Source organism: Marasmius oreades, chromosome 8 (assembly GCF_018924745.1).
Source record: "Marasmius oreades isolate 03SP1 chromosome 8, whole genome shotgun sequence".
In the NCBI taxonomy this organism is placed as follows: domain Eukaryota; kingdom Fungi; phylum Basidiomycota; class Agaricomycetes; order Agaricales; family Marasmiaceae; genus Marasmius; species Marasmius oreades.
This window is the reverse complement of record NC_057330.1, coordinates 630,697-653,648: the sequence shown is the minus strand read 5'-3', so window position 1 is coordinate 653,648 and position 22,952 is coordinate 630,697. Positions and strand designations below refer to the sequence as shown.

At 47.6% G+C, this 22,952-nt stretch overlaps 6 protein-coding genes across 6 annotated transcripts; 1 reads left to right on the top strand and 5 right to left on the bottom strand.

Annotated features, from left to right (window-relative positions):
• Positions 1–8,606: 8,606 nt before the first annotated feature.
• On the bottom strand, positions 8,607–10,523 carry E1B28_012113 (uncharacterized protein; the record flags this gene model as incomplete). The annotated part of the gene is made up of 1 exon (XM_043157187.1): positions 8,607–10,523. One exon carries the CDS (start codon positions 10,521–10,523, stop codon positions 8,607–8,609), a length of 1,917 nt encoding a protein of 638 aa, XP_043004553.1.
• A 1,838-nt stretch (positions 10,524–12,361) lies between these two features.
• E1B28_012112 (uncharacterized protein) lies at positions 12,362–15,236 on the top strand (the record flags this gene model as incomplete). Its single annotated transcript, XM_043157186.1, has 10 exons — positions 12,362–12,547; positions 12,599–12,668; positions 12,723–12,818; positions 12,873–12,985; positions 13,044–13,092; positions 13,143–13,226; positions 13,287–13,571; positions 13,625–13,687; positions 13,752–14,912; positions 15,038–15,236. 9 exons carry the CDS (start codon positions 12,362–12,364, stop codon positions 14,264–14,266), a joined length of 1,461 nt encoding a protein of 486 aa, XP_043004552.1. The 3' UTR covers positions 14,267–14,912; positions 15,038–15,236.
• E1B28_012111 (uncharacterized protein) lies at positions 14,891–17,175 on the bottom strand (the record flags this gene model as incomplete). Its single annotated transcript, XM_043157185.1, has 6 exons — positions 14,891–15,037; positions 15,108–15,292; positions 15,366–15,429; positions 15,994–16,406; positions 16,480–16,564; positions 16,828–17,175. 6 exons carry the CDS (start codon positions 17,173–17,175, stop codon positions 14,891–14,893), a joined length of 1,242 nt encoding a protein of 413 aa, XP_043004551.1.
• A 368-nt stretch (positions 17,176–17,543) lies between these two features.
• E1B28_012110 (uncharacterized protein) lies at positions 17,544–17,846 on the bottom strand (the record flags this gene model as incomplete). Its single annotated transcript, XM_043157184.1, has 1 exon — positions 17,544–17,846. The coding sequence occupies one exon, from the start codon at positions 17,844–17,846 to the stop codon at positions 17,544–17,546; it is 303 nt and encodes a 100-aa protein (XP_043004550.1).
• Positions 17,847–17,868: 22 nt separating this feature from the next.
• Positions 17,869–20,440, bottom strand: E1B28_012109 (uncharacterized protein; the record flags this gene model as incomplete). The annotated part of the gene is made up of 4 exons (XM_043157183.1): positions 17,869–17,901; positions 17,962–18,603; positions 18,670–19,426; positions 19,605–20,440. The coding sequence occupies 4 exons, from the start codon at positions 20,438–20,440 to the stop codon at positions 17,869–17,871; spliced, it is 2,268 nt and encodes a 755-aa protein (XP_043004549.1).
• Positions 20,441–20,851: 411 nt separating this feature from the next.
• Positions 20,852–22,582, bottom strand: E1B28_012108 (uncharacterized protein; the record flags this gene model as incomplete). Its single annotated transcript, XM_043157182.1, has 5 exons — positions 20,852–20,920; positions 20,974–21,441; positions 21,607–21,731; positions 21,788–22,064; positions 22,118–22,582. 5 exons carry the CDS (start codon positions 22,580–22,582, stop codon positions 20,852–20,854), a joined length of 1,404 nt encoding a protein of 467 aa, XP_043004548.1.
• Positions 22,583–22,952: the final 370 nt, after the last annotated feature.

Below are 22,952 nucleotides of genomic sequence, written 5' to 3'. Positions count from 1 at the left end.
TGTTGAGTTTCGCCAGGTGCCTCGTTTTCGATGAAATCGGCACGTAACTGATTTAACTGCCGTTTCTTCGTTAACGTTAACCCGTGCAAGGTAGTATCAAGGTCAAAGGCGGGATAACGACTTGCAAAGACTGCTGAGCAGGTGGTATGGTTGCATCGATTTCGGGGGCAGTCCAAGGTCTTCGTTTCCAAAGGGCCTTCAGATTGTTTTTTGGAAGATACGTAACATCATAACCGACAGAAAGGAGCCAAGGTGAAGCATCGGGATAACGAGAGGCGTGGACAGACGTATTCAAGCCGACGGATTAATCCGTTCACAAACTACGCAGAATGCATCATTGCCACGGGGATTGTGCAATGACGCGTGAAGACTCGAATGTCCGCGTCGTTGGTGGGAAGTCTGCCAAGGGAAGTAATGGAGACAAAGATACTCGGTTTGAGGCTAATGACTGAGAGCACATCAAGTCAATACGGGACATCCTTGGTGGACCACAGTACTTAAGTTTGAAGGCCCGGAAGTTTGAGGCAAAGCGTTTTCACAATACTGATCTTGCACGTTAAATTGAGCGATTGAGAACCTTGAATGATATTGCTCAAATACAGTGGTCGCAGAGCTTCCCAGAATCCAGATGATAAGTATTAATAAGGCCACCAGGCTCGAACTTTGCCAGGACCCCGGAATATGGGTGGGAGAGTCGGTTCCCAATCCACCTACCGGCGGCCATTTTAGGAAGGACAGTCGGTTCTCCCACCACTCAGAGTCCACCTATCGGCCATGATGACATCATCAAGGCCCGTTCATGTACTGCAGATGCCGTCGAAGCATGAGTCGGCATCGAGGTTCCAACAGAGCGAGAGTGGTGACTAAGCTCCTTGCTCCTGCCTTGTCACAGTTCTCCACGTTCGACGCTCGCTCAGCGTTCGAACCTTTTTCACTCGTTTTTACACCCACCGACCCACCTCACATGACACTAAACTTTACGTCTTGTCCTCTTCTTGAATGCACAGAAACTACCAATACCCACATAGTTTACATCCCAGTTGATTCACAACTAGTCAATCAAATTATTTCTTGTCTTGAAATTCCACAGCCAACAACATATTAACAAGTAAAGAAACGACTACTATTGCGAGAGAGTAAATAATCGTCGGAAAATCCCGCCCACCCAGCAGCGTGATCTTCCTGCGTTCCTGGTCAAGCTAACGCTTGCCCTCAGCCCAACCTACAGCTCCCTCGTATATAGCTCGGACCACAATAGACGACGTTGGAACAATCCACCTACTCAGCCCTTGTCCGGCAAGGGTCGAATCCGGTCCACCTATGGCCACCCCGTGTTGCATAGTTTTTTTTTATTTTTTTTTTATTTTCTGCAGATTTACGTGTTACAAGCCGTCTAGTGCTAAGACACACGGGCGCGCTCGTTAGAGCGCTGCCAGTCCTTCTCCTTCTATTCTACTTTGCCCAAACTGTAGGTGGGCTCCTGGTCTCTTTGTTGTGTAGCTGTTGGTATTGATTTTGTGTGTAGGTGATGTGTCACTATAGGTGGCGTGCCTAATGCGGTCATTGATAAGGTATAAGGCATGAAATGAGAACATGAGAAAGTGGGGCATATGGTGAGGTTAGATCTGGGGATGCGGGTGCGTCGCTGTTGGCGACCGGTTCGAGGTTTTGGTGGTGGAGATCATGGCAATCAACGTGTCCATGTCAGCCCTCTCCCCGTGGTTCGTCTGTGTGTGTGTCGATGAAGTTTTCCAGTTGGGGTGTGCCTGGTGTATGTCGTGGATGACCGGTTGGTGTGAATGCCCCGGATGCTTCCACAAACTTCCCGAGGGCTGCTATCCCTTTTGGCGTGCCTAAAATTTCCGGAAGTGATATGTTGTGGGATACGTCGCGTAGTAGGTCCCGGTGCGACTCGTATAGTGGGCATACTCGTAGTATGTGTTCACGGGTTTGCCTCGGTTCCTCTCCACATGGGCAATCAGTGTCCTTATTAGGGTGGAACTGTTCTCGGTACTCGCCTGTGAATGCATGTCCTGATCTGCACTGCAGCACTCTCCTGAAGACCTCTCGTCCCAATACCAGAAACCTCTTGGTTGGTTTGAGGCTTGGCTGGAATCGGTTCGCAATGGCGAATCATCCTGTCTTCGCTTCATTCTTCCATTCTCTGCCCCAGTCCTGCTGTGTCCGTGCTCTCGCCCTATGAAGAGCATTTGATCGTGTGACCCCAAATGGCGCTGTTCTCGCCAGTTCTGTTGCTTTCTTGGCCAGCTCGTCTGCCCTCTCGTTCCCTCTAATGCCTTTGTGTGCGGGGCACCAGGCTATTGTGACCTCATTTTCTTTTCTCCCATCCATGAATGTCGACATGTCTTTATAGAATTGGTTGGCGTAGTATTGACCCGGTTGTGGTCGTTGGCTGAAAATTGAGCACCCGGCAGCTACGTTATCTACGAAAAAGTGAATGTGAGTTATCTCAGGGAGATGTTGGCAGATGCTCCCTGCTATTTTTGCCTCAAGGCTCAAGGCCGCCATCTCCGCGTCGTAGACTTCGGCTCTTCTTCCCAGGCCCAGAAGTCTTGAGTCTATCTCATGTCCTTTGTGGTATATGACGACTGCGGCGCCCACTGCTGGGAAGCCGCCTTTTTTCATCAGTGATCCGTCTGTGTATACCATCAGCGAGCGGTGGTCTAATGTTAACCTTGTGGCCATAGTTCGGTGGACGTTCACTAAGTGGTCCTTCTCATCTTCGTCCTTTGGTATTGTAAGTGCAAGGTGTAGTTTCCCAGCAAAGTCATGTGGCGTACGTCCCCAAGGTGCTGCCAGGAAGGGGTTGAGTCGTTCGTGGTCTGCTGCTGTTTGGGTGGCGAGGTTTGTCAGGGGGGTGGATTTCTTTTTGTGGGATTCTGCGCTGGATTTCCTTGCTTGCAGTGGTGGTGGCTCAAGTCTGGCCTCTGGCTGATTGCTGAAGCTCAACTCCCTCCAGTGTGGTGGTAAATGTTGTAGAAGTGGGTGTGACTGTGGTAGTTTGTTGAGTCGGATTGCGGATTTTTTCAGTCATAGCTCAACTAGGTGCTTGATTGGGGGAATGGATGCCTCAATCTCGAGGGCAGATGTGGGGGTGGTCCTGAATGCAGCGCAGATTAAACGTAGGGCCCACCGCTGTGCCTTTTCCAGTGGGTTTATCTGGTACTGGCACCCTTTCCACCATGCAGCAACTGCATACAAAAATTTTGGCTGTATGCATGCTATGTAGAGTTGTCACATTTTCATCTGGTGGAGGCCTCGGATTGTGTTGGCTAGCATGGTTAGGCCTGATATTGCTGCATCACATGATGCAGCGATGAGTTTGACGTGTTTGTCAAATCTAAGTTTTCGGTCAAAGAATACCCCTAGCCATCGGACGTAGCTGGTTGCGGCTACCATGCGTTATCGCGCTGAAAATCGGATTTGACCCTAAAATGCATATTTTTAATCATTTTAATAACATTTGAGTTATAAATTAAGGGAATGTAGGACTAGGGTGAGCCCGAATTACTAGTCAAAGCACAAGCCTCTACGTGAGACTTTAGCAGTACGAAAAGTACGGAATTAGAAAGATGAGAGACTTCGCGAGGTTTCGAAAACGGTAGGAACCTCAAGAAGCAGCCTCTTAAAAACCTTTGTATTTTGAATAGAAGGCCTCGTCTTACTTGCGGAATGCTTGGGGCGAACATAGGGAATTTATTGAACACTTTACTTTGACTTCACGAAGTATTGTTGGACAACTCGGACTTAAAGGAATTAACGAAGGATATATCGGACAAAGGACCTACATGCGGATTTAGGATAGAAATATCCGGCTCCCATGAAGTCATAGGAAAAAGGAAAGGATTACAATGTTCCGAAAACAAAGGACATCTAGACCTCGCGAGGTTGACATGACAGTTGTTACCGAAGACAGGAACACAGGAAATATGTCATGAGCGGCGACTGGTTCTTTTCCTTATTTAGAGGACAACAGGACAAGGGTGACATAGGAGATATGTTTCCAAGGATATGTGGGCAACTCGGAGACCTCGGGAAGTCTAGGCTCTGTCATCGTAACGTGGATACAGACAGGGGATTCTTGGCTTATTATTTTATTCATGGTTTCTGGCACAACCTCTTGTATTATGCCTGATTAGGCGAGTTTCTGTTCGACTGAAAAGGATTTTATTATTATTCTCAAGTTTACTACATATCTTGGACTTTTATTATTTTTATTTCAAAAAGTGTATATAAGGAGGGAGGGTAGCAGGAATTTTCCGGCAGCAGCCTACGAGCGGAGACGCAGTTCACCTACTAGGACTAGCTCAAGGATTTTACCTTGCCCCTCACTTCGTCGAAGTTTGGTGTTTTGTGTTTGGATTGATTTGGACCTATTGCAATTTGGATTTGATTGGATTGTTATTGGAATTGAACTTGGATTTTGAAGTCAATTTGGACTTATATTGAATTGGAATTGCATTTGGACTTGATCGGAAATTTGAACTTGAACTTGAACTTCGCGAAGTCTTGAGAAAAGCTTTGTTGAATCCTTGTTGTTGAAATATCGAATTAGTGTTTTGTCTTGTCATTTGATAAGAAGGAATAGAAACTTGATTGAATCTTAAAAACCGAATATCCCTATATTCTCTCTTTCTTAGTGCCTCTTAGTGCAAACTAAAGCCTTAAGAATACCGACCTCCACCCCTTACACTTGTGTAAACTCTTCTTGGTGTGGTTTTGGTTTGCGCACTTCGTGCTTGAGGTGTGTTTGCTAGCCATATTTAGTGGTGTTACACAGCGTTATTAGCGTGTTTCTCCATCTGCATCTTGGTTGAATGTTATTGTTGGCGAGATGTTGTTGTCCCGCCTTCTGCGGGTATAATGCATTAGTTCCCGTTTTTCCACATCAGGTGCCAGACCTGATTTCGTGAGCCAGTTTTCCACTTTGTAGTATGTGGTCTTGAGGATTTGGCAGTTTAGCTCTAGCGATTCCGAGGCGTTAAAGATTTTGCCATCATCTACGTACATGAAGAGGGTGAGGTCAGTGGGTTTGTGAGCGCTATTCAATGGAATGATATCCGACTCCCTTGAGAGTAGGTCCAGAAGGTCTGCCGTGTAGAACGCTGCGAGGATCGGTGATGTTGGCGATCCTTGGGGGATCCCGTTTTCCACTGGTTTCATGAGCCCTCTCTTTCCATCAATGCACACTGCCGCTTCCCGATCAGATAGAAAGCTGGCAACCCATTGTACTTCTTCCAGTGGTATGTGTTGGCGGCGGAGCTCGCAGAGTAGCCGGTTGTGGTTTACGAAGTCGAAGTATCCTTTGATATCAAATGTGAGTGCTGAAACAACTTTGTTGTGGTTCCAGGCAGCATGAACATCGTTTACGAAGGCGAGGACTGCATCCTCTGACGAGCTGTGGGATCTACCTCCAAACTGTCTGTCAGGTATCAGACCTAGTTGGCCTGCTCGAAATGTTAGTCGCCTTGCAACAATCTTCTCTAGAAGTTTCCCTAAGCATTCGAGGAGTGTGATGAGCCGGTATGAGCAGGGTTTGGAGAAGTCCCGTTTTCCCGGTTTCCGTAGCGCTACTGCTATTGCTTTCCTCCAGTTCCTGGGATGGTAGCCAGCCTGGAGACATTTCTTGATCAGTGCAGAGATGTACTTTTTGGCAAGGGGAATGCCCCATGCCCACTTTACCACTTGGTACAAGACTTGTGAGTATCCTGGAGATGAGGTGTTACTTGTTTCCCGTAGTGCGTTGTCAATCTCGTTGTCCGTAACTGGTATGAAGGCGAGGTCGAGCGGTTCTGCTGAGGTGAGATCTGCCACCTCTTGGTTTGGAAGGTCTTGTGGGGCTTGGTAAAGTTCGGCGCGTATCGCTTCGCATTTCTCGTAGTGTGTTGTTGCCTTGGGTGTGTCAGCGCCTCAGAAGATTGGTGGGGTTGGATAGTTGCGGTTGCCGGCTGACCATTCTGTGAATTCGAAGATCTGGTGCCCTTTGGCAGCGTTGAGCTTTTCTTCTGCCCAGGCTTTTACCTTATATTTGGCGAGTTTCTTCAGCCATCTTCGGAGTTGTTTGATCTTCGTTTGTACTTCCTCGACATCTGGGCTTTCTGTTTCCTCTGCTGCTGCCTGATCCATTCTTGCATCTGCAATCTTCTTCCTGACTTCTTCCAGGTCTTGGTCCCACCACGGTTTCGCTTGTGGGTTGTTGGACTTGGGTTTTGCGACTTGGTCCAGTGTTACCTGAAGGGCGTTCGTTAGTGCTTTTTCACTCTCGTCAAGTTCTAGTGGAGAAAGGTTATTGTTATTGAGGAGTGCTGCCAGCACTTCCTCGCGTTCTTCAAGTGCCTTTAAAAGCATGTTCGTAAATTCCTCCATGTCGATGTCCTTGAGGTTGTACTTGATTCCAGATATATTCTCTACTTCTGTTGCCCCCTGGTCCAATGTGAAGGAGATTCCGTAGTGGTCTGACGAGCCTGCTAGGCTGGGGTCCACGAACCAGTCGCGCAGGACCTCATGTCTTGTGGCAAGGCCATTTACGAATGTCACATCTATTACCGAGGGACGTTCACCGCCGTGACGTGCAGGGTGGGTGATCTGTCCTTTGTTGTTCATCAGAGACCAGCCGTTCTCTTGGAACCACTCTCCCACCGATGTGGTGAGGGGGTCACCGTCTCCTAGGCCTTTCGCCCACAGTGGGTGGTGGAGGTTGTAGTCGCCGGTGATGATGGTCGGGTTTGTGAAGTTGCTTTCGAGGCATTGGAGTCGGCGGTATCGCGATATAAATCGGAAAAGACCTTAAAGATGCATATTTATACAATTTTAACACTTATGAGTTATAAATTATGGGATTAATAGGACTAGAGTGAGCCCGCACTTCTAGTTAAAGCATGAGCCTCTACAAGAGACTTTATCCGTACGAAATGTACAAAATTAGGAAAGATGAGAGACTTCGCTGAAGTTCAGAAAACTGTACGAACTTCAGGAAGCAGCCGTTTAAAAACCTTCGTTCTTGTATTGGAAGGCCTCCTCTTACTCCTGGAATGCTCATAGCAAACATAGGGATTTTATTATACACTTTATTGAAACTTCAACGAAGTCTGGTTGGACTGCTCGGATATTGGAATTCTCGGATATAGAAATCCAAACAAGGATAAAGGAAGGAACATCCGATTCTCACGAACGGAAAATGGAAAGAATAGGAATTTCTCGGAAAACCAAGGAAACACGGACTTCAGCGAAGTGCATGTGTTATTTGATTGCAAGAGGGAAACCTTGGGGACAGGGCCTAGGATCGAGGCTAGATCTTCTCCAAAAAGGAATAGAACAGGAACAGGAAGAATGGATACGCCTGAAACAGGGACTCATTCCCTAGGAAAAACAGGAGAATGCGGATATGTCGGGTACTTCGGCGAAGTCAAGTCCCTACATCGCAACCAGGAAACAAGGAACAGATATTCAGTTTAATATTCGATTGGGCACTTCAGCACATAAAACTCTTGTATTATACCCGATTAAGCGAGTTTCTGTTTGACTGAAAGGGATTTCATTATTATTTACTAGTTTCACACACATTTTGGACTTTTACTATTATTTATTAGAAAAACCGTATATAAGGAGGGCAGGAAAGAGGGATTTTCCCCAGCAACCTACGAGAGGAGACGCAGTTCACCTACTAGGATTCGCTCGAGATTTGACCTTTGCCCCAGTCTTCACTGAAGTTGGTGTTCTGTGTTTGGAAGGATAGATTAGATTATTGCAATTGAATTTGGTATTGGCATATTGTCTTGGAATTGAACTCTGGATATTGAAGTCAATTTGGACTTATATTGAATTTGGATTGCTATCGTCTAGTTTGGATATTGAACTTGAAACCGAACTTCGGCGAAGACTTGTAAAAGCTTTGTTGAAAAGTCAGATATCGAATTTTGGGATTTGTGAATCATATTGTCACCCTTGTAGTGAAAGAACCTTGATTGAAACAACTATAAAACCGAAGACCCCACATATTCTATCTTTCTTGGTGCCTCTTAGTGAAAACTAAAGCCTTAAGAATACCGACCTCCACCCCTTACACTTGTGTATACTCTTCTTGGTGTGGTTTTGGTTTGCGCACTTCGTGCTTGAGGTGTGTTTACTAGCCATATTTAGTGGTGTTACACAGCGTTATTAGCAGATTATACACTGCTCTCCCTGCTCGCGTATGTTGTATATGTTTATGATTGTAACGGTGTGGAGTCCTGGTTGGTGGACATCTAGCCATTGGATGTGGGGGTCTTCGATGATATCTGTGCGCAGCTCTACTGTGAAGTTGTTGCGTTGCCTGACATAAGCCATGGTAGGTGGGCGTGGGTCGTCGGGATTCCTTGATGGTACGGGAAGGATGGGGGTCCATCCGGCCATGCTCGGGAGACCATCTTTTCTGGTACCAGACTTTCTGTCAGTGCCGATGAAGCCCCATGGTGGTTCCTGTAAGATGATGATGTCAGCTGGGTTCTCGATCTGGTTGAAAATGAGAAGAAGATTGTGTTTGTTTTTCTGGGTGTTGAGCTGAGCCACTCGAATGGGCTTTGTGAGGACAATATGTGGTCCTCTATTCATTGGGAGGGTATCGGGGTGGTCGGGTGGTCGCTGTATGTTTCCATGTTGATGTCTCCCAGGGCGGCGAAACGGTTTGTGCCGCTAACGTTGATGGTGCTGGCAGCCTTGGCAGTGTTGGGTTTGTTGGTTTTTGTTCTTGGTTTGCGGCTCCTCTTCTGTGTTGCCACTTGGTACAGGGTTCCCCTTTTGATTGCTGCTTTCTCGTTTGTTCGTGCTGTGCCAAATGCTTCTAGTCTGATTGGGCATCTTCTGCTGTTGGTGGCGTGGTCGGTGTCTTCTTTGCCTGCAGCTACACAGTTAGTGCATCGTAAGTCATGGTCACAGTATAACTGTTCTGTATCCATGTATCCTTCACTCTCCCGATGTGCCCTGCATTTCGTGCAGGCGTCTGTGTGAGTTTTTTCGGAGTGTTCTTTCGAGGCGCACAGTCTGCAGGTGACCCCGCCTGTGCATGATTTTCGGTGGTGGCCGAGGTTCCAGCAGTTATCGCATTGCCGGACTGGCGGTCGGTCTTGGAAGGGCCGAATGTCGCAGTACCTACCAAAGACTGCGAGGCTTTTGGAGTTGATGATCTTGTTTGCGCTCTCTTCTGAGTCTGTGCCGAAGATGAATGACGACCTTCGGGTGCCTTGAGCCATGATGTCTTCCATGGTTCTTACCCAGCGAGGTTCCATGGTGACGTGTTCTTCTTGGTGGAGTTTGTATACTGTGGAGTTGTTCCTGGTCAGTTCCGCCATGAGGTTGGCCGGAGTGTGGATGTTCCCGTAGAAGTCCATTGTCGGGACATTGTCGACTTGTATTTTGAACCATTTCTTGTCCACGTAGATCTTTAGTTTGTAGCTCAGGTTGTCCCGTAGTACACATTCTCTGATCACATCTTCGTATGGTAATAGGTCGGCAGCGGCCTGATCCTCCCTCATGTAGACTATGAGGCTGCTGTTTGTGCGGTTGTAGTTGACCGCTACCACCGTTGGTGGGTCTGCCAGGTTCCCGAAGTGGGCGTGTGCAGTTATGTTGTGGTTGAGGCGTTTCGCCAGGCTTTGGGGTTCTTCCTTGTCTTCTTCTTTGATTCCAGTGTTAGCGAAACGAACAACAAGTCTAGATGGGTGGTGGGCGTCAGTGGGGCGGGAGGCGGCTTTTGTGGTGGGGGCTTTGGTTGGTAGCGTTGGCCTGTATGTGGGGCCGAGTGCCGTCGTTGTCTTGGGGTTGGTTGTGGTGTTGCCGTGGCTTTGGGGGGAATTCTGTGTGCCTCGGGGGGGTGAGATTACCTGTACTAGCTCGGCGTTTCGTGTCTTAAGTACGTTGACTTCCTCGAGCACCCTATTTTGCGTTGCCTTTATCTCGTTGTTCTGTTCCTTGAGGGCTGTGACTTCTCTCTGGAGTTTGGAGTTGTTGGTTATTAAGGTTTTTATGGATTCGTTGGTTTCCTGTAGGGCCGCGGCCATGTTTTGTACCCAGCTGAGGATGATCCCTAGTTCGCCTTGGATGTCGCTCGCTGTGCCGAGTACGATGTTTTCCAGGTCGTCGAAGTGTTGGTGTGGTGTCGGGGTGTTGTCGTATTGCATTCTCCTGGCTGCTTCCTGATCTGTGTTAAGGAGGCTGCCTTCGTCATCTTCAAGTATCGAGTCTTCTTCAGGAGTTTGGCCAACATTGGTCGGTGTGGGGGAGTCCATCCGGAATTCGGTGCTGTTCATGTTGTCAGCCGGTGCTTTAGAAGGCGATCGCCCACCTGTGTCGTCTTTATCTCTGTCCCTCTTTCTACCAGTGAGCTTGCTTGGGGATCTTATCACTGAGCGTGTCATTTGTTCGAAGAATCCTGCACTTGCAGGTTTTGTTCCTTGTGCTTCTTTTGGTTTATGACCTGTAGATTTGGTTCTCCCGTTGGGGGTACGACTTCTACTAGAGCTAGCCATGTTTTTATTGCCTCAGTGTAACCTAGCGCTCTTTTTCGTTGGAGGGATACCCTTGGCTGAGCCATGGGAATCTTCAACGAGATGGAGGCGTGGATCAAAGAAGCGGTGGTGTTGCATAGTTCTCAGCCCATTTGGTATGTCGAGCCTCTTCTGCTCATTGTTTCCTCTCTCACATATCATCTCCTTTTCAGGTCTATAATAGTAGGATATGGCAGGGGAAAGGGAAAACTGTTTGGTAGGAAGGAGGGGACAACATAGATTTTCATGGAAAGTATATCTGTTCATTATGAATATACCATGCTTCATTACAAATATAGTTAGCTTCCATTGGGACTATGACACAAGGATTGGATGAAATGACATGTTACATACGTTGTAAAGTAGCTACGAGGTTTTTAAAGCATAATAATAATTTTCTCTGATTTTTTAGATGTTAGTTCCTCCATCCACCTACTCGCGGCCAGATTTCGGACGTTGGTGACAGTTTCCACCTATTAATTACCATAAAAGGCAATATTTCTTTCCACCTATAAACCCCGAAAATGGGCCCATTTTGGAACCGACCCTTCCACCCATTTTCCGGGGTCCTACTTTGCCACGTCTGACCATGTGTATGTACACACGATCACGCGCCAGCGTGCACCTTCAAGTACCTCCTTAGTCTGGTACCGAGGGAGGGGGGTCATAGGGGAACCCCCCATTATCAAAAGATTTCGAGGTTCGACAAGCTGCCGGAGACGGCTCTTAGGTAAGGTCACGAGGTCCCAGTGTAGATACTTGTGTTCCATGACCTTGACAATCCTATTCTATTGAACACTCTGGATCCCTCACTGTCAAGACAGCATTGAGACTCGACTCGCTCATGTCCAAATTCCTCTACATAATACCAGTATGTATACACAGTATCATTGAAGCATTGGAATGTAGTCTCTTTTAATGCTTCTTCGAAATTCTACACTTCACGTTGTGTGAAAGCAACGTGATCGGCCGCAGTCTGACACAAATGTTCTGATTCATCCGCCGCTAAGGGCAACCTGTCGGACTTCGAATTTTTTGATAAGAGGGGGTTCCCTATTGACCCAGGCTCTATACAAGGAAGAACGACTATCTTCTTCCGTAACGAGCCGGGCTTGCCAGGCTAGTACCTCCTTTCTTTTTTCCTCTCTCATTCTGACACATACGGTACGTGCTAACGACCTGTTTATCTTAATTCCCAGTCTGATTCTCCATTCTTCGACGGATTCACACCTCATTCTTGACTATCGAGATTTACGTATGGGGCACGACACTCTACACGAACAGGACACCAATCTGCTACACAAAAGATAAATGAACATGGAAGGTCAACAACGCACCTTCCGACTAGGCTTACCTTAAGAACAGCTCAATGGACACGTCTTTAAATCTTTAAATCACGTCACCCCCAGGCCTGTCAAGCAGGTGAATCTACAGCTCAATGCTTCGTTTTTCGTTCTCTGTTGCTGATCTGCGTTTGTCTGTACTATCCCTTGTCTTAGCGTATTCGTCAAGTTATAGCTTCAACCTCGGGCGGTTTACCTCACAGTCAACAGATTTTGGATGACTTCTTTACAGAAATGCAAGTTCAGACTTCAACTCGGATCCGGCAGCTGAGCTCGGGGAATGCCTAGTCTCAGCCTTACCAATTTTCCGTCCCCATCCGTCCCAACTTTAGTAATGCGCGTTGTGCAATCATCGTTACCCCGAGTTAGCCTTTGTAGGGGCAGGTCTGAGTCATTCAGAGTTCTAGGCGGTGAAGGGTTTTTTTACTTACCGCGAACAAGCGTTGTTAGCCTCTCAGCAGGGATTCTCTACTCGTAATGCCTTCTGCTGAGACCGATAGGTCCACTCCCATCGAACTTTCGGAGCTTCGTGCCGGTCCTGCCTCCTCCGTCCACGACCCTGGACCTGGCGTCGACGGAGGACCCTCAGGTGATTCAGCGGAAAGACTCATCAACCTATCCTCCTTACCTCCTGTGGACAGGGGTTTTGGTGCTTGGTCTTTTGTGCGTGTTCTTGCTAACATTTCAACATGTAGATCTTACTCTTTTTGCCAGTTAACAGCCGCTTTTCTAATCGAGGCAATCGTCTGGAGTTTCCCAGGTGCATTCGGAATTTTCCTCGAGGGTAAGTGGTGTGCCCAGTTGCATTCCTCTTTTCCTTTGCTGATAACTCGTGTAGCATACCGAAGTGATCCAATATATCAGCAGCAGAAGAACTCAAATTTGCTCCTTCCTTTGATTGGCCCACTGGGATCAGGCATCGTGTATTGCTCAGGTGTGCGAATTTCCGTCCGCAACAAGCAGTGTATGTAGTGACGCCATTGACTAGCCCCGATTGGCACTGTACTGACGGGCAAATACCCAAATTATCGTCGACACGCTATGTGGGTTGGGGCGGTATTAAGTCCGGTATCTCTATTTGCGGCAAGCTACACCACCCGCGTATGTCCTTGAAAGCAATGTGGCAGTACTTATACTCACTGTGTCCTACCACGCTTAGCTCCCACTTCTTGTCTTCCTTCAAGGTGTAATAAATGCTTTTGGTGGAAGTGAGTACCTTCAGTTCTACTGCCTTGTGGTGATCCTAACTGGAATCTAGTGCTCCTGTACTTTCCCTGTATTGCATACATGTCTGAATGGTTCGTCGAACGTAGAGGTTTTGCTAATGGTGTCATTTTTGCAGGTATGTATCCCGAATATTCTATTTCACCTGTAGATACTGATCCCCTCCCCCCATTTTTAGGCACCGGTTTAGGAGGCCTTATCCTACCTCTTATTCTACCACTTTTTATTTCCTCTTACGGGCCGCAGAGAACGCTACGTTATGTGTCCATCGCACTCTTCTGTCTTTTGCTCCCAGTGTTGCCATTCGCAAAAGGACGTTTACCTTATTTGCGCTCACGCGTCAGTGGTCCGGAACCTCGTGGTAGTACAAGGGGCTGGCTCAAGAGCAGAACTTTCTGGGTCCTGATGTGTGTTAACACCTTGCAAGGATTTGGCCATTTCGTGCCAATTGTTTGGCTTCCCAGTAAGACTCACTCTTCTAGATGCATCAGCCTACCCTAAATCTCTTGACTTTAGCATACGCTACCGCTCTCCGGATCAACCCCACCCAAGCGTCCATCACTGTTGCTGTGTTGAATGGTAAATGCTCCATCCTTGGAATGAGCTTGCTTTTGTCTTTTTAACTCAACGATTGTTTTGGCAGGCGCGGCAGTTTTCGGCGGACTGTTAATGGGTTACTTATCTGATATAATGAGCCCATGGGTACTCGCGCTGTTGTCCCTTATCCTCACTTCATTGACAACCTTCATCCTTTGGGGCATATTTTCAACGACGTTTGGTGGCCTTCTGGCGTTTGGGATCGTTTATGGTTCATTGGCAGGTGGATGGTCTAGTCTCTGGAGCTCCTTCACGCGACCGTTCGCCAATGATGATCCTAGGGTGGTAACAATCGTCCTTGGATATTTGGCCCTTTCACGAGGGATAGGTAACATCTTGTCTACACCCATATCATCGGCCTTGTCTTTGAGTTCAAACAATACGGTGTTTTCAACTCGTCATGAAACGATCGGGTTCAAGGTAGAAGATGGGAAGTACGAGAAAATGATTTTATACACCGGGACATGTTTCACAGGGGCGGCCCTGATTGGTTTAGTGGGGTGGATAGGCGACAGGAGGGGGAGAGCGGGTCAGGAGACTGCGAGATCAGTTGCTTTTTAGAATCATAGTTCCATGGAGTAAGTGCCGTGAATCTGCCAATCCTCCGATGTTTACCTTGGTGTCAGACTGGTTTTCGTGATTCAGTATAACAACTTATAGTTCCAGCGGCCGATTGTAAGTCTAAACGCGGGTTCCTTCTTTTGTCAATAAAAAGCAATTGGCTCATAATTGATAGTTGTATACGAAATACACCGAAGGGTAACGGTGACAGGCGCCTTTGTGAAAATTAACTCACCGCGTGTTTCCGACTACCCAACGATCACCGACCCAGTGATCATTGCCACTCGTTTCCAAACATTCCATCATGAAAACGGTCCTCTCACTCCATGCTTCTTCAAACCCGAGCATTGGACATCCGAGGGCTCCGAATTGGCCATTCGCAGTCAGTTTAAATCTCGAGCAATGGGCCCATCCACCTTCTTTTCCCATCCACATCCCGACTGTCATCATGATGATCACACTTGTGTTGAAAGCCGCTTGCCCCCTTGTCCTCCATGTCGTGTATGAAGAGTCCTGCATGGTCCCATCACTTGTGCGATCACGGACTAGACATGTCGAATTGAGAATACACCGTCATCTCATAAAGGAACTGAGATCGGTTCGTGAACGGACGAAAGCATCCCTTCAAAACGTCCAAAGGCCGCCGGTAAGGCCTCCACCCTCCACAGTTTCATTACCGAACAACCCCGCACGAGTCTGCTCCTCCACGTCCTGTTCCATAGCCAACGCAGGCTCCTTTTTTATCTTTCTATTCACTTCTGTCTCGAACAGCTAAAAACAAGCAATTTCTGTCAGCCTCATCCGCGTAACTAGATTCAAGAGAAGAACAACCGGCACGCACAGTAGAATACCTATGATGCAGAAGATCCTCGATCCCATACTTTTGTTTCGTAAACGCCTCCGAAAATATCTTGGCAAGTGTGGATACGGAAGGATGATAGTGCGAGTTATGGGTTTGAATCTCCCATAGTGAGCTTTCGATGGCCTTCGTTATGAATGGGTTGGTTTCTGATGCGTTGAACTGGTCTGGTAGGGAGGGAGGGATGGGATGGGAGCGGAAGTTAGCGTGGACAGCGATTTCGAATATTGGTAAACTTACCGTTCCCCAACGTTCCGTCCCGATGAATCATAGGCATTAATGCAGGATGTCTTTTGAGCATGTTCTATGTGAACGGTAATATCATTACTATCGTTGCCGGTGGTGCACTGAGAGACAGCCGCGAGAGGCGTTTGACGAAGGATGCGACTAAAGTGGCTGGTAGATGCCTAAAAGAAAATTAAAAAGTAGATGCTTTAGATAGAGAGAGAGGGAGACAGAGAATGGAAGGAAGACGCACGTCGAGCTAAGGAACAGTTCGATCATTCGGGAAAACCGTGCGCGGTGTTTGAGGTGAAGAACGTCGCGGTCGAGGAATGCGTATAGACGCGTGTAGAAAGAGGGATAGTCCCTGTCAAGTGAAGGAGAAAAGAAAAGTCATCAACGATCATTCAGCCGAAGAGTAACAAAGTGTATCCGTACAAATTATACTCCTTCATCAGCGCATATAGCCCGTTTAAAGCCAAGAGCCCTGCTACTCCCCCTGTGAAACATTAAAGGCATCAATAATAAGAAGGAAAAGAAACAAATATGGATACAACCCACCAGAATCAACACACGCCCCGATCCATCACCAACACCGGTCTCGTCAAATGCGGAAGTACACCTCTATGCATCACATTAAGCGCACGTAGAACCAAACATTTCGTCCCTTCCGGATCGTCCGGTATGGACAACTTGGGGAGTAGAGCCAGCCATGCACGCGTGAATGGGATGGTAAGGAATGAAGAGATTGTGGATAGTCAGCGTGAACTCTTCCTTCCGATTTCGTTTTCGATTTGGCTTGGGGGTCCTTATCCTTATCTTTGTCTGGCTCATCAAAGAACTTTCTCCAACCATCTTCGTCGTCCTCGGCAAGAGCTTCGTCCTCTTCTTCTTCTGATTCAGTACCTGCATTCTTCTGCCGTTTCGTCTTTGGAGGTGCCTTCCCCATTTCTTCCACCCACCACGCGTTCAGCTCACTCGGCTCGGTAGGGAACGTCGTGAGTTTCTCCAGGAAGGACAACAGGTTCTGAGACGCGTATGGGTGTTCTTTGACAGTGACTTTTGATAGAATTGAACCCGAATAAGATCAGAACAGAAAACTAAAGAAGGAACAATTAAAATACGAACTCACCCAGCTTCTCGCAGAAAGAACCACCTGATATCGTCGTGAACGCTAAGCCATATATCGTGGAACACGTCCAAAACGTCCAGATCGACTAGTCCTTCTTCGCTTTCTGACGAATGCACCTCGCGATCGGTAGGAAGGAGGGCAAACGATTAGTGCGTTTATGATCTTGCGGAAATGGGATGCGTGGAATTGCGGGTGCAGTGAAGTTGAAGAGGAGGACGATGAGGGAGAGTGCTCGGAGAAAGAGGTAGAAAGGTATTTTGTAACGACATAAGAATTTGTAGGGCAGATACTTGGAACTTCCATTTGGTAAACAGAAAAAGAAAAGACAGCATAGAGAAAGAGACCGACCTTCGACACCTTCTCTTCATCCTTCAGCAACCCAGCCAGGACGTCCACATACTCATTCATCTGCTCCTGTAACCACGTCTTTACAATTTTCTCATTCTCTTCATTCGCTATGACAAACTTTCCCCTTCGGATAATCATAACAAAGGACCTGTAGAGCGCGTATATCGATTTTGAGCATTTTTCCGCGGTGAATGTCGCCGTAGTAAGGTCAAGAAGGTCGACGAGTGAGTTGAGGGAACTATTTCGGTTGATGATATCGGTAATTTGCTGTTCAAGTTTTCGGATAGATTGGGAGTTTTCAGAGCTAGTTTTGCGTCTTTTCGCGGGAGAAGGGGGAGAATTGGGCATTGTTCTTCGAGAATGAATTTGAGCACAGAAATTTTACCTACAGACGTTGAAATACCTTATAAGTTTATAAATGGGTTTAATTGGTGACTGCTCGTGGCTGACGCTCGATGAGGGCAGGTTTGTTAGGGTTCTATAACTGAGGGCATGGATGCCATTCTACAGAAAGCGTGTTCTAAGGATAGCAAATGGAGGGGGGAATATGAAAGCTAAGAACGTGGCGCGATGTCGGTATCAAGGTTATAAACAAAGTAAGAATATGAGAGCTACAAACGCGAGAAAGGTTACAAGAAGAAAGGACACAGATAGGCAAAGCGAACATTGAGGAAAAATAATAAGAAAAAAGTCTAGAGCCATCATAAGTAAAAAAGCTATACAAATACAGTGATGAGATCCAAGCACGAGAGAACTGAAAAGCTAGCAAAAGGAACAGAAACAGAATGATATGGAAACAGAGTGCAAATCCGGGTGAAGCTTGGAGCAAGGGAGTGGTCGTAAGTCGAGGGGGTGATAGTTCGTTGTTTTTCGTTAAATGCGAGGAGGAGACGTGTGCGATCAAGATGACCATTGGAATCCTGGATAGATAATGTTGTCTTTCGTGGCTTGGTTTCGCAGTCGTGTAATGTGGTCATCTGATCCTGCCTGATCACTTTGAGTAGGCCGTCAAGGCTCATGGCATAAATGAGCCGAAAAACTTCATGTCGGCTTGTAATAGATCGTAGTTACGAACTGGAAAGAATCAAACGAATAAACGAAGGTAGTAAAAGTAATAGCAGTAAGAAAACCGACCTTCTTGTGATACCTTCCTGACTGGGCCACGGCTAAAACGCCATTCTTAATGGCACTTGTGGTTAAATGATGCAAAACGACATGACTGGGTACCGGCAGAACACTGCAGTCGTCAGCAATCAACGCAGTATCATCCTCACTAGTAGATATACGCTGAATGGGTCCAGTTGCCGTCGACATCGCCGCAGCTGTGACAGCAGTGACCGGTGGGTGTCCAGCAGAAGGAGGGGGAGGTGCATCACGATCTGAGGCAGGATGGTTGGGTCTTTGGTGGGTCCGATGTGCACCATGCGCATTTATGTTCGTACCACTGGCAGTAGTGACTGGTAGCGGTGTTGCAGACGAGTTGTTGCTGGAGATGGGGGTCGCAGCGGCGGAACGTCTTTCCTTCTCTTTCTCTTTCTCCTTTTCCTTTTCCTTCTCTTTCAGTCTGTCTTTGTCCCTTCTCCTCCCATCCCTCTCTTTATCTCCGTGACCAGAAGTCCCGCCACCAGCGGAACGAGGATGAGCTCCCGTGGAATTGAGGATGAGCTTCTCTAGGTGTCGTGGAAGCTTGGGAGCGGGAGGTATGTTGGGTAAGGGTATGAAACCGCTCACATGCTGAGTTTGATGTTGTCCTCGATTTTGCATTTGGTTTCGAGCCTTGACAAGAACACAAAATATAGACTATGAGCACTGATAATTAATGGTATGATTGACTACTGTTACCTGAGTTTGGTGTTCTAAGAACTTTTCTTCCTCTTGTGCAGCCTCCGTAAGTTCAAGAGGTATCTCGGTCGTCCACTGAGGCGTATATTGGACCTTTCCTATAGGGATCTGCATCGGTGGTGGTGGAGAACGCCGCCTCCGCCCTTGATCGGCAGCTTTCTCTTCAACAACTTCTACAGCCTCCATATCGTTACTGGAGCTAGCACTCCAGAACGAATAGCCCAACCCCATGCCTGGCTTGTTGGGGTGACTCATTCGTCCAAGGTTGGCTGCAGCTGGATGAGTGTGGGTATTACCTGTACCCAATGAAAGATGCCGATGTGCAGGAGATACATGAATGCCTTGCAGTAGTGGGAGAGAACTGGGAGTAGGTGAAACGGTTTGGACGTGTGGTGTCGTGCCAGGATTCGTGCTGTTAATAGCAGTGACAGGGGAAACGATGGCCCTTGCAAGCAGCCCAAGTTTCATCGGTATGCTATGTATCGTACGGGTGCTGCTGGCTTCTGACCGAGCTGGAAGCGTTCCAACGGTCAGATAATTAGCTAACGCACCCGTGCTGTCAACGGCAGTGGGCAGATTGTCTGCAATACGCCATTCATCATCAACAAGGAAACGAAGGTGGTGCGTGTCGGGTCTGAGCGATAAAGTCGTACTAAAAACGTTGGTATTGCGGAGCGGTACTTCTGTAGGCGGGGAGGTTGGTGCAGATGTCGATGGGGAGGAGGAAGAGGTGAGTAATCCAGGCGGTTGTGGGGTCCTACAAGAAAAAAGAAAAAAAAACAAGTCAGCGTCGGCATACAATGGACAGAGAAAATGGAATTAATCAAGCTCGGGTGATGATCGGACAAAGGCCGCGGGCTTTCTTGTTTCCTATAAGCTACCGCGGAAGATGTAGAAAGCGGAAAAAAGAAACACCATTATAAATGGGTACGCACTCGAGGTCCATTCGCTTCCTACCGTCCCATGTATTGTCGCTCTCGAAAACCACAAAAACGGTCTGCCCATCTCCATGCCATGATATCTTGACCACAACCTCATCACCATTCACACCTTGTACAACGTCCAATTCTTGAAACATGACATGTGCATCCCCATCACTACCCGGCCCTTCCACAACAGCAGCGAGGGGATCATCGTTAGAATAGAATCCCAACGATATTGAAGATTGTACAATGATTTCCTGGGACGTTTCATCTCCAAGAGGATCACTCCCCGACGTTCCCTCTGAAGAGGTCGGCGTCGCATTCGCATCCACAGGCGGTGGTGCAGGTGATTGATTTCGCGATGGTGGAGGAGCGCCTGGACGCTGAAATGTAGAGCTGGAAAGATTGGAAGGGATGTAATGCATATACTGCGATCCTCGACCGCGACTGGATACTCTCGATGGTGGTTCAGCACCTTGCCCTTTTAGAGGACGACCTCTTATGGGTGCTGTTGGCTGTACTAGTCCAGCGCCACTACCTCTATTCTTGTTGAAATGTTCCATATGCATCGAAGACTGGACCGCATAATCCGCCTGATTGACCTTTCGTGTAACACGCTCGTCACAAACGGGGATCGGAAGAGGTGCAGTTTTCATCCCAGCGGAAGATCTGTCTTTGTACGGATTATCCTGTAGGTCGGGTAGGTCGATGGACTTCTTTCGATTCGACCTGAACGATTTAGATTCGCCTGGCACCGGGGAAGCAGTTCCTGAACGCGAACCTTTAACTTGAAGGACATGTTGTGGGTTGTTATTTGCGCTCAGGCTGGATGACTGCGAATTACCCATTTAGCTAGTCGAGTCAGCGCGCTGCTGTCTCTTGTCGTGGCGTTCGACGATGGCGGTAAAGTTGGTCCTTCAGTGCTTGCTCTGACCTCGAGGTATTATACGAGAATTTCGACTGGTATTTACCTGTGATTGTTGTTTGCTGACATAACGATATGTGGGACTTCCAAAGTTCCATAGTTTTCTGATGTCAAAGCTAATGTACAAATTTCCTAATTTAAGACTTACAAGCGATATTAATCGCTATTGGGAATCATCATACTTGCTATCAGATCCGGTGCTTGTCCCGCTTGGGGAAATTGACTTATAATTCCATCGAAAGAGCGAGTAAGGACACAAAGCAGGCTATCCAGGGTCCAGGGGTGTAGAGGTCATTGTCAATGGAATGTCGAACCAGGGTATCCAGTACCAACGTCAGAACGTGTTTGCCCATGCTTCAACGTCGACAGTTGCGTTCCTCGTGAGCTCTATCCACTCGTATTTCTATTTAAAAAATCAATGACAATCGATAAAGGCAAGATTTCGGCCAGACGCACCAGGAGCTCTTTAGGCGTCATCCTGGCGTCAGGATCTTTGAATAGGCAACTATCCACAAAATGCACCGCATGGGCCGGGAACCTTCCCTCAGGTGTTAACCTGGGTGCCGGTTCGTTGACAATATGTTGAAGAAGCTCCAGAATGCTCATCGTCATGCCACCACCTTGTAAGCTGACACCCTTGCTCTTCCTTTTGTCCTTCTTGGTCTTTTCGGAATTGTTTGCCTTCGATTTTTTCTTCGATGGCGGTAAAGACGACGGCGTGAACGAAAGGGCTGCGATGGATCCCATGGATCCTGGCCTTGCTGGGGAAAGCGTGCTTTCGAAGTCCTCAAGGTCCGACAGATCAGAATCGTCCGAAGACGACTCGGCGAAAGGGAAATGTCCAAGAGCAAGTTCGATCAGGGAAATTCCCAATGACCAAACATCTGACTTGACTGTATACTGTGCGCCTTGAATTCGTTCGGGCTGTGCATAGGTAGACGCGTCAGACATAAAAGTAATCGACATTGAGAGGGGCGAGAAAAATGAAAGTCAAGGGTAGGGAATGAGAAAAGGGATGGCTGAAACACCGATCTTTCCACTCCGGCAATAAATTCAAAAAGGAAAAGCGCTGATGGTGGAGATGCGTACACTCATATACGTTGATGTGCCCACAAACGTATCAGCGATGGAGTTGATGAGCTCTCCAGAGACACCGAAATCACAAATCTTGATCTCTCCTCTGGAATTACACAGGATGTTGGAAGGTTTGATATCTGGGTGGCGGTAGGGTTGATCATAATTGAATGGCCAAAGAAATTGATATGCGTACCACGGTGAATGATTCGATGGACATCGTATAGATACGTAAGGCCTTCCAACACGGCCAACGCAACCATACCCACGATGTCTAATTCAATAGCACCAATCTTCTTGTAGATTCCATCCAGAGACCCCTTGTCCATGAACTCCATGCAGATGCAGATATTAGGATCAGCCAGAAAGGCTCCGTAGAAAGAGATGATATATCGTGAACGGCAGTCATGCATGATTTGAAGCTCTCGCAAAATCTGCTTCCTCACAGAGGGTTTGGCGTCAATGAGGACGATCTAAAAAACCGCGAAATTAAGTTGAGAAACAACAAAGCGATAGATAAGAGTACCTTCTTCGCCATATGAGTACCAGTCGGTACATGTTCAACTCTTTTGACACTTCCCCCGTTACCCTGACCCAACTCGTGCAAATCTCTCAAATCCTCATTTCTGAGGTCAAAATGAACCTCTGCATTCAAGTCGAGATTTGCAATGGTATTCGATAACGCTGTATGATATGTGTTTCTCTTGGACGTGGCTGCAGGCGAAGCTGTATTTGGCGCAGAGCTAGGACCATTCATGACGGTGAGCAAATTATTGTCCTCCCCGTTGGTAGGCGCTGAAGATGTGGGCATCTTTGGTGCCTGGAGGGTCATTGGCGGTGGTCTTTTCTTCCCTGAACCTGCTGTAGCTGCTGTGGGAGCTTGACGTGTAGCGACGGGCTCATCAGGAGATGGTGACGCCTGGGGGGTCGACGGTGGGGTAGAAAGCTGAAGTAGTTTGAAGTTGCGTTTCTTGCGTATCGGAGTCGCCATGACTTTAGCAAAAGGTGTAGAGACGGTAGGAAAAGAATGACTGCCTTGTCGCTGTCAGCGACGGCGCCGAGAAAGGGGAAATTTGGCCGAGATCTCGACGCGTCGGCCACGTGCTTTATGTTCAATCTCCGCTGCGCCGCTTGTAACGGTTCTCGTTATCATATCGCGATCCTTATCTAGTACGGACTCAACCTTTCTCTCCCACCGTCCCTATATTGCACTGGTTTCTACCTCCTTGTCATCTTTTAAACCTCTCAAAAGTTTTCGAATACCTTCTACCTTTGGATCCGTATATTCCAGATCTGCAACGTTCCCGTTGCGAAATACGTTATCCCGCCTTGTAAAGTGCTTACGGCGATCCCAGCGGGCA